The sequence below is a fragment of the Prinia subflava genome, chromosome 1 (assembly GCF_021018805.1).
Source record: "Prinia subflava isolate CZ2003 ecotype Zambia chromosome 1, Cam_Psub_1.2, whole genome shotgun sequence".
Classification (NCBI taxonomy): domain Eukaryota; kingdom Metazoa; phylum Chordata; class Aves; order Passeriformes; family Cisticolidae; genus Prinia; species Prinia subflava.
In genome coordinates this window covers 21540911-21555780 of record NC_086247.1, presented here as the reverse complement: position 1 = coordinate 21555780, position 14870 = coordinate 21540911, and the positions used below count along the sequence as shown (strand labels likewise).

Sequence of the window (14870 nt, the reverse complement as noted above, 5' to 3'; positions counted from 1 at the left end):
GTGACACTTTTAAAAAATTAATAGAATTGCATCACTTTGAGCCTTGTCTGAGATCTCAAAGCTGTTAATGTCTAAGTGACACCTCCATGTAATGCCAGTGACACACTAGGTCACGGAAGCAGGTGTGTTCCTGCGGGAGCACCCAGCACGGCTCGGGGTGCTGAGGCTCCCTGAAGGCTCTGGTTTGCCATGCTGGCCTGGGAGAGCTGCCTCTGTGGGGCTGCAGCACACAGACAGCAGCAGGTAGAAACACTGAGCAGTGACTACCAGGCTCTTCTGGACTAACTGGCATCTGTCTCACAGAGACAGAATGCAAGATGGACTGCAGATGGCCTCTGAAGCCTTGTCTCAAGTTTCTTCCTTGTTTTGCCTTGATCCAAATTGGGAATGATGAATTATAGGATAAAAACAATTCATTTGGATTCTTCTTGCTTTTCAATTTCTCTTAATTTGTGTCTCTTTTGATGCTTGACCAGACAATTGAGAACAGTACAACTGGTCTTTTCTTTACATGTCTCTTTCCTATTTTTATAAATTTAATTTTTGCAATTCAGCCATTACACTGGGTGGCTTTTGCTGAAGGGCCACCCTGACTCCAAATCAGAATCAGAGCTCAAGATTACCTTTACCTTCCTCATATTTCCTCTGTTTAAAGTCCCTACATCAGGATGGGCGGCTGAGGGAAAAAGAATATCACTGGTGGTAAAATGTTTCATGCCATCATCTTCTTCTCTCCTGTTTAGGACTAGGAAATTAAATCATCTTAAGAGTTTCAAATAAATAGTAGGTTTTTCTATACAAGTGCTGTATATATGAAGAAGTTTAGTATTTTACAGCCTTCTTGGGGAGGGGAAGAGTAAGATCCATGTCCAGCCTCAAGGAGAAAGACCTGACCTTTTCTGTATTAGCTGTGAGAAGTAAAAGATCCACTGCTGAATCAGGGTTATAGAAAATGCATCAATTCTTAGAAAATGAATCATATTTTTCTGTGTCACATTTCAACATTTCTCAGTCTTTGAAAAGATCCCAATCTTAGAATTGATAGAATCATTAGGGTTGGCCAAGACCAAGATCATCCATTTCATCCTTTGACCTAGCACTACCATGGCAACTAAACCATAGCACTAAGAGCCATGTCCAGTCATTTCTTGAATACTTCAAACGATGGTGACTCTACCACCTCTCTGGGCAGCCCATTCCAAAGCCTGACCACCCTTTCAGTGAAATTCTTCCTGAACTAGGCTTCCCCTGGCACAGTTTGAGGCCATTTCCTCTTGTCCTGTTGCAGGTTGCCTGGTAGAAGAGGCCACTCCCCACCTGGCTCCAGTCTCCTTTCAGGAAGTTGTAGAGAGCAACAAGGTCCCCCCTGAGCCTCCTTTTCTCCAGGCTAAACAACCCCAGCTCCCTCAGCTGCTGTTCATAAGATTTACTCTCCAGATCCATCACCAGCTCCATTGGCCTTCTCTGGAGTCTCTCCAGCACCTCAGTGTCCTTTGTCTAGTGAGGAGCCCAGAACTGGACACAGCACTCAGGGTGTGCCCTCAGCAGTGCCCTGCCCTGCTCCTGCTGGCTGATCCAGGCCAGGTGCCACTGGCCTTCTTGGCCACCTGGGCATGCTCTGGCTGATGTTCAGTTCCTGTCAACCAGCACCCACGGGTCCTTTTCCAAGAAGCAGCTTTTCAAATAGACACATTTCCCAGCCTGCAGTGCTCTATGGGATTGTTGTGACACAAGTGCAGGACTCACATTTCTCCTTACTGAACCTCATAGACTTGGCCCATTGATCCAGCCTGTCTGTGTTCAACTTACGACTAATTTTCATGGCATTTACTTTCTGGTATTTAAGACTGAGAAAATACTATGATAGTTTTTAAGTCATAGATGTAGTAACATTGTATACATTAACTTATGGCATATATTAGAATAAGCCCACTGAAGCTTCCAGTTCCAGTAAGAGCTGGAATTTATCTGGAACAACATGCTAGGAGCTTTTGTTGTTTTTGTGTTACTTATTCATCCTTAGCCCTCTGAATAAAAAGTCATTTTGAGTAACATCATTATCCCAAGTTCACAGATGAAAATTATCTTCCCAGTACAAATTTGAATGTTATGGAGAACAAGGGTAAAATACTTATAACCCTGAAATTTTTTTATCTGAAGCTCTAAGTAATAAAATGACAAAGAAAGAAATTGTTTCAGACAGAAATTTCAGAATGCTGCTCATAGGTTTTCTTTTATAGTTGTTATGATTTAGTTCAAACAGGCCATATTGAATCCATTGGGTTTTTTGTAATAGATTTCAAAATACATAATAAATGTAAGTAATATGATGACTAATGGGTCAAGTGAAGTTGGAACTTTTAAAATGAGAAAATAGCTGGAAACGGTTTTCAGGAAACTATTCCAGTTGATTTTTGGTCCCCCACAAGGTGTACATTAACATAAAACTCCGTAGAATCGCCTCTGGGACCTGAATTCCCTCTCTGATTTCATTATTCCAAAGTGTTTCTTTTTCCTCCACTGTTAAGTCATCTCCTGGTGTGGTGGGAGCATATAATAAATGTAATTTATTTATATTTATCTAATCTCCTTTTAACTCACTAGTTATTTCATCATTCTGTTTCCTAGTTGCTGTTCAGGAAGTTGTGAAGGCTAATTAGAAACTAGTAATTGAAATTCATGGATTTACTGGGTAATCTAAAGAGAAGTAGTGAAGAAATTAATGAAAAGAAAGAGCAATTCAAATTCTTGGCTCAAACGCTGTACTGTAATCAAAAATTGCTTTGATACCATCTAGTTCAGTTTGCTTTAAGCATAACAGAAATAACTCACTGGATGCAATCTATTTGCAAGCCTAGTAATTTCTTCACTTTTTTTTTCCTGGAAACAGATAAAACCTGGCAAAATAACTTATTGCTAATACGTCGTAAAAGAATACATTGGGTTATAATTTTGGTAGCCAGTCACTAGCAGGCAAAGGAGAAACTGATATAATTGAGGAGTTAAAGGTGACTTTGAGCTACCTTTTGCTCTGTCTTTATTCTGATGTAATTTCGAGCAATTCAGAGTTAGTTGAGTTACAGGAAGACTGTGTTTTCCTATGGGTATAGAATCTGCACGGTTTTATCCGCTGTTCTTCCCAAGGTGTTTAAAGGAATCTAAAAAAACTGTTACACCCAAAAATTTGGGTGTTTTGCACCCAAAAATTCTGTTCCAGTTGAATCTGTGTGACTCATAGATTTTAAAGTTCTTTTTAACTTGTTTTCATTGTCTGGTAAAGCTGTTGAATATCTATCTTAATCAACTCCTATAAATAGCTCTTCATATTTCATCAGTTTTCATTGTTCTGTCCATCACTTAAATATATTTTCCTTAGAAGGAATGTTAAAGTTTCTTTTACATTGCTAAGGATAAAGTACAAAAGAGGTCAAAGACTAAAGATTGCTCAATTGTGGGTTTTTTTTCCTTTTTGAATGTTTTACTTAAAATACCAAAGAATCTCTTTACATAATCTTTATCCAGTTGTAAAAATAACCTATATCATTATGAGATAGTTAAAATACTTGCAGTGAAGGTTCCAAAGTTACATTTTCTGCAATTATGCTTCTGGCTTCCACCACATTTCTGTCAGGGCTGATTTACTGGATAATAATAACTTCATACAAAACTTTGTCAAGTTATCAGTCATGACAAGATTTTTCTGTGTGACATGCCCAGTTTCCAAACAGAAAAGAGGGAAGTAATTTGCATTTCTCTGGTGTCCTGGTGGCCCTTTTTTTTGTTGCCTTCTTGGAAAAGTGGCAAGAGCAATGATAAAAGCACCGGCTCAGGTGCCAAGTGTATTCCACCAATGAGCTGCACCAGTGCCCTGTGTCTTCTCTGCCCTGGCTGAAGGAAGCCCCAAAAAGAGCTTCTGCCTCTGTGTTCATCTCCTTTGCCATCTTTCACACTCAGTTTGGATGTGTTAAGCTTTGGGTTAAGCCCTTGACACCTGTTGAGTCAACTTAGGCCTAAGTAGTTTGTGGGTGTCAGGGAGGTTTGTTGGGTTTTTTTTCATCTTCTGGGCTACGTTACCATAGGAAGGTGCTGGCAATTAGATGTGTATTAGATAAAGCAATTAGATATGAAAGTTGCCACACCAAAGAGAAAGGGTCCTCCTTTACTAACTTAGAAAATTAATTATTTAGCAGAAAGCAATAAACATCTATTTCACTGCTTTTTTACTACATCACTAAGGGAGAAATTTAAATTGGCAAGGCAGTTGTTTGGTTCGTTTCTTTAACGTTTCATTTTAAAAACATTCATTTTCATGTGAGTGTTGTAAATAAATTAATGTCATAATGTCACAGGGTCTCTACTTTCTTCCTAACTCCCTTCTCTATTCAAAGGAAGAAGAGACCCAGTGATGTCTGCATAAAAAGTGAGCAGATTTTGGGGTATTCCAAGTGCCAAAAGTGTGGGGAGCTTTTCCAAAGTGTTATGACCTTTTCTTCCCATGGTTTTAATTAAAATGTCAGTACGTAAGGATTTTGAAAAAGCTTCCAAGTTGATCTTTTGTGGTTTTGGATGCCTGAAAATCTTCACAGAATTACTGAGGTTGGGAAAGACCTCTGAGATCATTGAGACCAACCTTTGATCAGCACCATGTCAGTGCACTTAGTGCCATGTCCAGTTGCTCCTTGAACTCTTCCAGGGATGGAGACTTCATCACCTTCCTGGGCAGCAAATTCCAGTATTTAACAATCCTTTCCAATCCTGTTTTCTTCTAATGCCCAGCTTCCTAGCTTTGGTACTTGCCTTCCTGCTAGGCCCAGATATTAGCTAGTGTTTTGCCAGTTCCTAGTTTAGTGTGGAAGGCTTTCAGTGCAAGGGAAAGCATTTCTAGAAAACCAGTAATTGAAATTCTAAGTTAAAAATAGCTTTTCAGTCTTAAATTTCTGCTAGCTGTAGCTTGTGGAACAGTGCAGACATTTTTCCAAGATTTTTTTGGTTTTTTTAGTTCAGCTATGGCAGATCTTACACAGACATTAATAAATTTCTCTCATCTTTGTAGAAAATATGCCAGATATTTTTGGGGGGAGGGGATCAGAAAAGTAATTTGTCATGTGCCTGTGAGTCTCTGAAGTCAATATAAACCTGTGCTTAAAAGCAGCTCTGAAACTCTGCCCCTACAGCCCCTTACCATTGGTGTAAAAATTTACCTAAAGAACGGGAGAATCAAGCTCATTGGTTTGCATCAATGTTAAGAGTAAGATGTGATCCTGGACACCTTGAAACTAGTTTTGATGAAATATTCATTAGTCTGTGAAAAACACTCAACAGACAGTGTTTCCTGTATATATTTATAATGAAACTCAGAACTAAGCAGTGCTGTTTGAACATTTAATCTAGGTTAGATATATGCACAGAATTTTAATCACTTTTGGTTCATGGGGTTGGGGTGGTGGCAGTCAAACAGCAAAGGGAAAAGCACTTTTCCCCCTAACCAGAATAGCTGTCTCAAATTACTGGTCAAAAACTGAATTTTGAAATGAAAAATGCTAAGTGCTAAGTTAAAATCTGGATTTCTGTAAGGAATTGTTATATACTGGTACTGCAGCACAAAATTAAGTTTCAGCCTTCATAAAATCCTGCTTCCTATCTGTGAAATAATTTTGCCAGTTCCTACATCTCAGCTACCAAGATATCACTATTAATAATGTTGTTCATATTAATTGTGATTCCTAAAAATCCTGAGTCTTTTAGTACTCTGAGAAATACCAAAATCCTTTTTGGTGAGGAGACAAAAATATTTTTAAAATAATAATGATTTTTTTAAAAATTTAAAAACAATGCATTATTCCAATCTCCCTGGAAAATGAAGAAATCTAAATATACCTCAGTTTTTGTGTTTGCCTTTTATTTCACTTTTCATCTTGAAAATACATTGAAGACTGCTGCATATGAGCTGTGTAGGAAACAACACAATACACATGTTACTAACTCATTTAAATGTGTTGAAAATGTTCGCTGTTGGCTTTGGAGTTTAGTCAAATAGTTCTTCTGGACATGAAATTCAAGAGAATGGGAAGTATATTTTTATTCTGACACAAAAGAACTAATGTATTTACCCTCCTGCACACTCAAATAAAATGTGTGTCTTTCAGATAACTGTGGTGATCCCTGGGAAGAAACTAGATAGAATCCACATTGTGCCATGTTTCTTCCTTTAAACTCTATATAATAGTGTTTGCTTATATTATTTTTCATCCTTATTTTAATTCAGATTTATTGCTAAAAACATTGTTTTGTTATGTTTTAATATTGATTCAGTCCACGTAATGAAACATGGTGAGAATATGGTGGAAAAGTTTTTTCCACTCAATGCCTGATATTTGCACACAGCTTGAATAATTGCACCATAGCTTATCACTTTCTTTTTCTCCAATTCTCCCCTACAGCTGACATAAATGTGGACATATCAAAACCTTTGAAAGCAAATCTCAGTTTTGCCAGACTTGACCAAATAAACCAGTTCTTGAAGAAAATCATAACCACAAATGAAGATGTGCCCAGGAAGGAAGCTTCTTCATCAGCTGGCATTATTCCAGATGAGGATGTCACTGTGATATCCAGACACCCCAGTGCAAAGGACTTCCCACCTGCAGTGCACACCAACACTGTGCAGAAGGCTTCAATGCAAGAAAACTTGTGGCAAGCCCTTTCCTGCTTCCAGAAAATTTCCATTCACACCGTTCAAATGGTTGTTTTGATGGAAACCATCCCACACCCCAGTAAACCTTGTTTGTTAGTCTCTTTCTCAAACCTCAGTGGGAGCCTGAATATTAAAAGTGGACATAAAACTGCAGGTAAGAAGCTTTTTTTTAAAGTTGGAAGAGCTACTGGTTTGTGTAAGTGGTGGTCTAGTGGCTGTTTCAAAGTGTGGCGCAGTGCAGGGAACTGCTCCAGCCAACACCATAAATCCTAAACAGAAAATAGCAAATCCCTGATAGGCTCTATTACCTGAGTTTTCCTTTCTGTGAGGGAGCACCCAAGAATGATTAATTCTGTAGTTAATATCCCCTAGCTTGTAATTACTAATTTATTGATGGAATTCTGGCTGAAAGAGTGGTTGTGAGAACCACTCCTCTGGTATTCCGATAATTTAGCACATAATTCAAAGGGCAAAATTTTGACAGTTTTTACTCTGTAACTAGATTTTCTTGCTAGGACCTTTGTTTCTGTCTTTAAAAAAATGTAAAAATAATTGTTCAGAGCCCTGACAGGTGCTGCTATGTAAATATTGGGTCATGCTGTTATTCTCCTCCAGATTTATGAAGTTTTCAATTTTTACATGTTTCCTCTGCACACCTGAGAGTCACACAGGGAAAACAGGCACTCTGGCCTCATTACTGAAGCACTGCAAGGAAACTTTACACCTCGGGTACAATTAACCAGATACCAGAGACTCATTTAAAATGGAGATATTTTGAGTGTCATTGTAAATTGTTTTATTAGTATTTCAATAAAATTAATAAGATGGTAAATTTCCATGGTGTGGAGATGAGCCAGATGTAGGTAGTTGGAAGAGTAGCTTGTGAGGTAAAACAATCTCTAGCTGAGAGGAACGACCTGTTGGCCAATTGAGGTGGTGATTTCTTTTTCATCAGAAATATTTTCCTGAGGCCAGCAAGTTTCAGTTCTTCTTTATTATTTTCAAAGTTAAAAATGAAAATTTAAGGTTCATAGGACATGAAGACCCGTGAAAGTGCCAGGGCCTGAAACTTTTGATTTATCCGTTAATAAACAGCAGTGCAGGCAGGAACAGTGCCTGCGTTCCCACGCTTTTCCATTCGGATCCCAACTCTAGCGTAGAAGGCACTGCAACTGAGCAAAAGCCTTTCTGATGTGCTTGAAATAGTTTTGGTTTTGTTTCTGTGTAATAATCCTCCTCCCTTCTATCGTTCCACTCTATCATTTATGCATTATCTGTCCCGTGGTGCGTTATGGTGTCCACAGCATGCTTGGACACATCAAAGCCAGGCTGCTCTGTCACTGTTCCATGGAGCAATTTGGCAGGCCCACGCTGTATTTCACTTACCCTGGAGGTTTCCATCCTCCCAGAAGGAGGACGTACCTTGCCTTGCATGTGAAGCCTCAGAAACATTTTCAGCGATGAAGTTCTGTTTCTTAATTCTTCTGGCAGTCTGAGGACATCAATCTTTATTTTACGTGTTATAAGGCATACATGAATCTTCAGAATGGTCATAGTCTGGCAGGCGTTGTGAAGTGGAGCAATACTGATGTCACATCTAATGAAAATGGACATTAGTTATTCTAAATAAAGAACTTCCATAACCAGACAATTAATAGACATCAACAGACGCTTTTCCCATTTTTTCCAGGTAAAAATGCTTTATCTCTACTTTATAAAAAGAAAAGTATGTCTGCTTGAGGTCTTGCATACTGTTGTGATGGTGCAGTAAGTTAGGTTTTAATTAGAGCAAAAGACACACTTCCACAAAACTGATCGAAATTGTCAAAAAACCTTTTAAGAAATTGCTTGGATTTTTTTTTTCACAATTGTTAATCTGAATTTAAAGTGCTAATAGAAACCAAAGTGGAAATTACAACTTCAGGAGAGGAGATAAAATACTCAGTGTGGGGGAAATGGTACTATAATCTACTGTTAAAAATCCTTTAGAAGAATACCACAGTTGCTAACTAGATTTGTTTTATTGTTACAAAGAAATTATGCAACCTAACTCAATTTTTTTAAGTTTGTAGCTGTGTCTTGAGAGGAAGGAGCATTTAAATATCTCAGTTCTTCACTACTGTTCTTTTTATAAAAGGTTTTATAGATACACCTTTTGAGCTGAACAGGGTTAATGTCAGAGGTTTTTTTAAAGAATGAAACTAATATGTGAATACTTCACTGTGTCTTTGATTTTACAGTCAAATAACTATTGTGACCATCTGCAGCAGCTGCATTTTACGAATTATTTGCTGAACCAAGCTCAGCGCAATGACAAAAGTAGTCATCTCAGATGTACTGTTAAAACAGAGGAAGAAAAAGGAGCATTGCTTGCCTTTTGTACAGTATGGCCATCTGCTGTACAGATGTTATTATATAGAATGACTTCAGATACAATAATTGTAGAAAATTTTCATTAAAACCTCAACAATTTGCACTTGTTTACTTGAATCTGCATAACTCCCCAGTGAGACAACACAATACGCTTGGGGTTTCTTTGGTTCTCACCAGCTTACTCTTTGATCCTTTTTGATGTGCTGACTTTAATAAACATAGTTAAAAACACTGTTCAAAAACATCATGGAAAAAACTACAAAGGAACAATTATAGCAGTAGAAACTACTCTAATCCCCTACTTACGCAAGCTATTTTTAGTGAAATATGGTTTTTTTACACGTTTTATGTGGCAGTGTTTTATAAACAGTGTAAACGACCCCTTTTCCAGATGAGTTCTAATGCAGTAGATGAAGTTGTTTTGAAAGGAGTCCTATTTGCTAGGAATTACTGAGTTAAAAAAACCTCTGAAGAATATATATTGTCGGCATTTTTCCTCCCTTATAGGGGAAAATAAAAGTGCATGACCTTGAATATTGCTTTCATTTCTTTTCAGCTGAAATTAAGAAGAAAGCTTGCTATCCAACTTTTATTTTTTAATTATCAGTTTTCCCTCTAGATTTTACTGGTTTAATTATGGAAACTTAAAGGCATTCTGGTTTCATTTTTCTTTTTAATTTCTTACGAAACTAAAAAGTTTTAGCTTCTGAAAAACAGAGGAGCTAATTAGTTGAATGATTTCACTTCTAACAAAATAAATTTTAAGTGTTGAACACTGACATTGCGATTGGATCAAACTAAAACACCTCTATTTCTATATATCCTGCTGCGCTGTTGTACAACCCCAAGCCTTTAGTGTGTCAAGGGACTTCATTTTTTGGACATTTTTCAGGTTTTAGTACAACAGTTACTTATAACAACACGGTTACTATTTCTGTTAGAATACTTATGTTCCCCTCTGTATTCATGGTTAAATACTCAGTATTTTGAATTTCGTAAAGTAATACTGTTGTAGACTGTTGCAGTGTACTGGCACAAAAAGAAAAAATAATAAAACAAAACAAAATCCCTTTGAAAAATACTTTAAAAGAGGTTACCATCATAGTTTTCCTGATGCCTTTAAGGGTAGGACTTTGTTGTATTGATGTTCAATAAAACAATTATCTCTAGTAATTATATTTGGAGTAATTATATGTGGCTTGGAATTACAAGTTAAAACTTGTACCCATTTTTTAAATACCAAGCACTTAGCCTGATAGCTTATTTGTACTGTTGATGAAAAGCCCAACTGCAAGAACTGTTGTTACACCTGGTTCAGTGATTTTTGTCCCCTGAAGTACGTGGCATCTTCTACAAATGCTTAGAGCTCGAGTGCCATGTACCCAGTCAGATCTGGGATTCTTGGTACCGTGCTTGAGGGGTGTGACTCACTCCTAAACTGTCACAGGGCATTAGGATTGAAATAGGTTTTAGCAAGAAATACCAGAAAACAGAATGTAATTCTAAGCATATTGCTTTCAATTAGTTTAGGTTTGTAGTTGAAATTAGCACTACCTACCTGCCAAAAGAGCAGATAAATTAAAGAGAAGCTGAGGACCATTCTTTCCCCAAAGTGAAAGACAGCAAGAAGCCTGTAGCCTCTCAGTGGAGCCTTATTTTACTCCAGCTGGGCACGGGAGGGAAGTCGTGCTGCTCAGCGTCTGAACTGAGAGAGTTACGGACATAAAATATTCCAAAGATCATACACAGAATTCCCCAGCCCTTTCTCCCATATGTAGAGATGATTACTTTAGCATATAAATAAGGGGGGAAAAAAATAAACACTAGTTCAGCCTATGATAATTGCAAGTATTTTTACTAAACCTGAAAATAATTACATACTTGAGATACTTTACAGAACGTTTAGAAATTAAATGCAGATATGAATTGGTATAGCACAAAGACCAAACTTCATTTTGTAGTTAACTAACTCCCTGGAGAAAACTCTGCTAAGGCGTTGTCATAGCCTTTGGATGCTGCAGATATGCAAGTTAGCCCATGGGGAAATAAAACTTTAAATTAGATATGACTACCTAAAATAATATGCAGCAGTAACAAGCCATTTACAACACCCAGAAGGCGTTTGTTACTTTTAGAAAGAAATATAAACTCTTTCCAACACTTGAACAATAGGAAATTAATTCTCTGTCAGTAAAAGCCAGAGGACAAACTAAATATTTAAATGGCCACTGAGGACTGAGGTGGAAGTGCAGCTTGTAGACAGCTATAGAAATCACTAACAAACCTTAATGAATATTGGGTGTGGGCATCGGGGTCCTGTCAGATTTGACACAGTGTCCCAAGTAGCTTAAACCCAACACTCAAGGAAAGGTGGAGACCTCATCAGGTCTGTAACATCTGGGATTTTATTTGTCATTTTGGCATATCCTGCAAGCGCAAAAGAAAGAGTAAAAGGGGATTATCCTGACAATGAAATGAGTTACTGAATCTTGTGATAATGAAAAGCAGAAGAATTCTAATTCCTTTCTATAGTCCCTGAGGTGGAGGTGCGTTTATAGTTCTGCAGGAGTATAATGTAGGAGGGAAGAACAGATGGCCTAAAATCCATGAAACAAGACACCATCTAATCCCGGGACTGAGTACCACTATTAATCCTGGTCAGATTCCCTACTGATACTTTGTAATAGGGTTCAGAATTGCTACTGATGAACCAGCACGTTAACTTCAGAGACTTAAAAAATGAATAAAAAGTTCCTTGTAGGTTGTTTATTCAAGACAGTGCGCACTAATTTTGTAGAACTGCATTTATTATCTGAGTAACTCAGCTTTAAAAGTATTTCAGATGAAATTAGATTCAGAACAAGTATGTTTGGGGTTTTAATCTCTTCAGCTTTTATTGTGAAATTAATTACATATTTTTTGAGACTGGAATTTCTTTTGATAGTGGGAGCCCAGGGCCACAGTAGGTGATACAGTATTTACATGGAAGTCAATTTAATAGACTGTTTAAATTCATGAGAAAACAGATACAACAATGAAAGCTGGATGTTTTCTTTATACATTTTATGCTTTCTGAGAGGTTCTTAATTCAATCTTCACTTTTCAGTGTGAGGTATAGAACACAAAGGTTAGACATTATTTCCAGTCTTTGGGACCAGTTCCTTAAGCTGTTTAAATTATTGACATATTGACATGTTTCTTCTTTTTCCATGTCAAGAATATTTTTATGGGGTGGAATCACCAGCTTGCTGCCCAGGCAAAAGGTGCAATTTCATAGGAAATTCAGGTTATTGTAGCCACACAATTCCACACACTGCCTGGTGCTAGCTCAGTTACTCAGGCATCTGATCACTGGGTTGAGTCAGGGTGCTCATTTCTCTGAAAACTAACCCAATAATAAAGAAAACTTTGCCACAAGATTGACTCCATCAGCTGGCTCACTGGACAGGTACACTTTGATGACCATGCTGGCACAAATGAGAAAACAGAGAATGTATACAAAGGGAGACGACTGGAATAAGCCTGGAGCTGGACTGTCCTTGATCCTCAGGAGCCACATTCCAAGAGTGCAGGGAAACCTGTTTGGTTTGGGTGGCCTGGGTGTATCTTGTCAAGTCTTGGACTTCCACAAGCATAATTGACTGGGTTATAGAGGCCCAAATAGAGCTTAGCTACTGCCAGGCACTGTCTTCAGGATGATTTATTTATAAAGAAAAGTTACCCACTAGTTCATGGACGGTTTAGTTTACTAAAGCAGTTAAAATTCACTGAATCAAGTGTAGAGCCAGAGGAGCAAGACATCAAAGCTGTAACTCTAAATCAACTTTGTGGTGATTATATTGGGATACATTTTGAGTGGTATCCACTACTTTTTAATTCTTCTTTTGTAATTCTTGCAGGACAAATTCAGTGTCTGATTTTTCTCTTGTGCTAAGTATCTATAACTTTAAAGATCAGTGACATTTGTAGGTACCAGCTATCTCCTGAAAATAAGCCAAAGTTTTCAACCAGCCACCTAAAATTAAGATTTGGAAATGTGTAGATCTTTTTCTAAATTGAAGAACATCCCCATGTCCATCTGTAGAGCTGAAGTAAGAATGTTTAGCTGCTTTTCTGAAACCTGGTGGTATATAAAAATAAAATGTTTATGATAAAAGAACCAAGTACTACTCATATCAATGTAGCACTCACTTTTGAAAGCTGGACTCACAGATGCAAAATGAACACTATTTTTGTTGGTTTATACTGTGTATTTTTCTCTACCTAATTGGAATACCATAAGGCAATATGGAGCTTTACAAATATATTCTAAATTATTGTACTCCCAAGACAGCCTTGGCCAAAAATTGAAATCCCTTTGGATCTAAACTTTAATATGCCCTCTGTGATCAGGCATCACAAAATCCGAAATTACCAAATCACCAAGTGAATTGAGATTTTTCAGTTATTTAGTATGCAGTAGTGTAATTAACATGATGTACCTGCCCAGTTATTCTTTAAGGGAGATGAGCTCATTTCAAATAGATAACCATCTTTGACTTCTCTTCTGATTCATCACTGACCTGAACTCCATTTGAACCTTGTTAGACACAAAACAAGCAGGATTCCTGGCCTGAGCTATAAAATATAATTAAGCCCTTTTGAAATGATGTGTAAAAGAACATAGCTTTACCCCTACTATAACTACTACCACCACCACAACCAATAAAGTTAAATCAACCACTGCCTGTAATGGATTAAAATAATAAATGTTCCTGGATTTTAGTGTTTGAAGTACTTGAAGAAAACAGGCTCCCAGCAGCCAGTACCGCTGAATGCATGGGGACATTTATTAGTGATGAATTCAAGGGTTTGGCCTGTTTAAGATCATTACTTTCTGTTTACCGTGTGTTATACATCTCATGTTTTTACAGAGCCCATATGTGTCCCAATGCAATGCTGGAAAACTCTTTCACTAAGGAATAGCTAATTGGTAACATGTAGGTATTGTTCTCATGGGGAGAATGAACCATCATAAGATTCAGCTCAATACTAATGAGAAATCCAGTGTGGTCAGTGGATTGTTAACTAAATCTCTTCTGGAAAATTGTTCCTAAAATTGTTCTTTGCTGTGCCTCACCATTTGTTTGCTACTGCTGTTTCCAGACTTGAGTAAATTGGCTGGCTCTTAAATTAACTGCAGTGTTTCCCTGGAATTATTTTCACAGCTTTGTTACTCTTTCTTCTCAGAAGATGGTTTGCCAAGGATAGTTGTCAACAGAGCATTGTAACTGTAGTATAACTACTCAGTTTGTGATGCTTCTACAGTTTTCTTAAGAGAAAAGAATTGTGTAGGTAGTCGTACCAATATATTAGATATAATGGCATGTTTACATTTTAATAACTGTCTTCATGTCACTGACAATCTGAAAGTAGCTACTCAAGTTACAAATGTGAAGAGTGAGTGTTCAGAACCAAATATCACAGATTATCACTTTAGTAGAAGGTAGTAAGGAAAACCACTTGCTAATTGATCTTCAGCAGCAAGATTGTATCTCTGCCACCCAGGCGTGCAGGACCCATGGAGGAGCCTGGACTTCTTCCTTCAGAGGGTGCCACGGTCCCTTGGGTGGGAATACACTCCACAGGCTGCTGGTGGCAGTGAGACCACATTGCTCACATGCCTCTGAACCAGCATGGCTGGATCTGTGTGCTCTGGGACACACTTCTGCTTTTGAGCTGCCCCAAACTCAGAAAAGCAATTTTCTTCATAGTGCTATTGTTTGTACCAAAGCTACTGGCTTTTCAAAAGAGAGCCAAGTGC

At 37.7% G+C, this 14870-nt stretch overlaps 1 protein-coding gene across 6 annotated transcripts in view; it reads left to right on the top strand.

Moving 5' to 3' along the window:
* Window positions 1-14870, top strand: part of VPS13B (vacuolar protein sorting 13 homolog B) — a 422459-nt gene that overhangs the window by 321122 nt on the left and 86467 nt on the right. For all 6 annotated transcript variants that reach the window (XM_063390273.1, XM_063390281.1, XM_063390302.1 and 3 more), the window contains exon 36: window positions 6441-6848. In XM_063390273.1, coding sequence (XP_063246343.1) covers window positions 6441-6848 — 408 coding nt within the window. The remainder of the gene's footprint in view (window positions 1-6440; window positions 6849-14870) is intronic.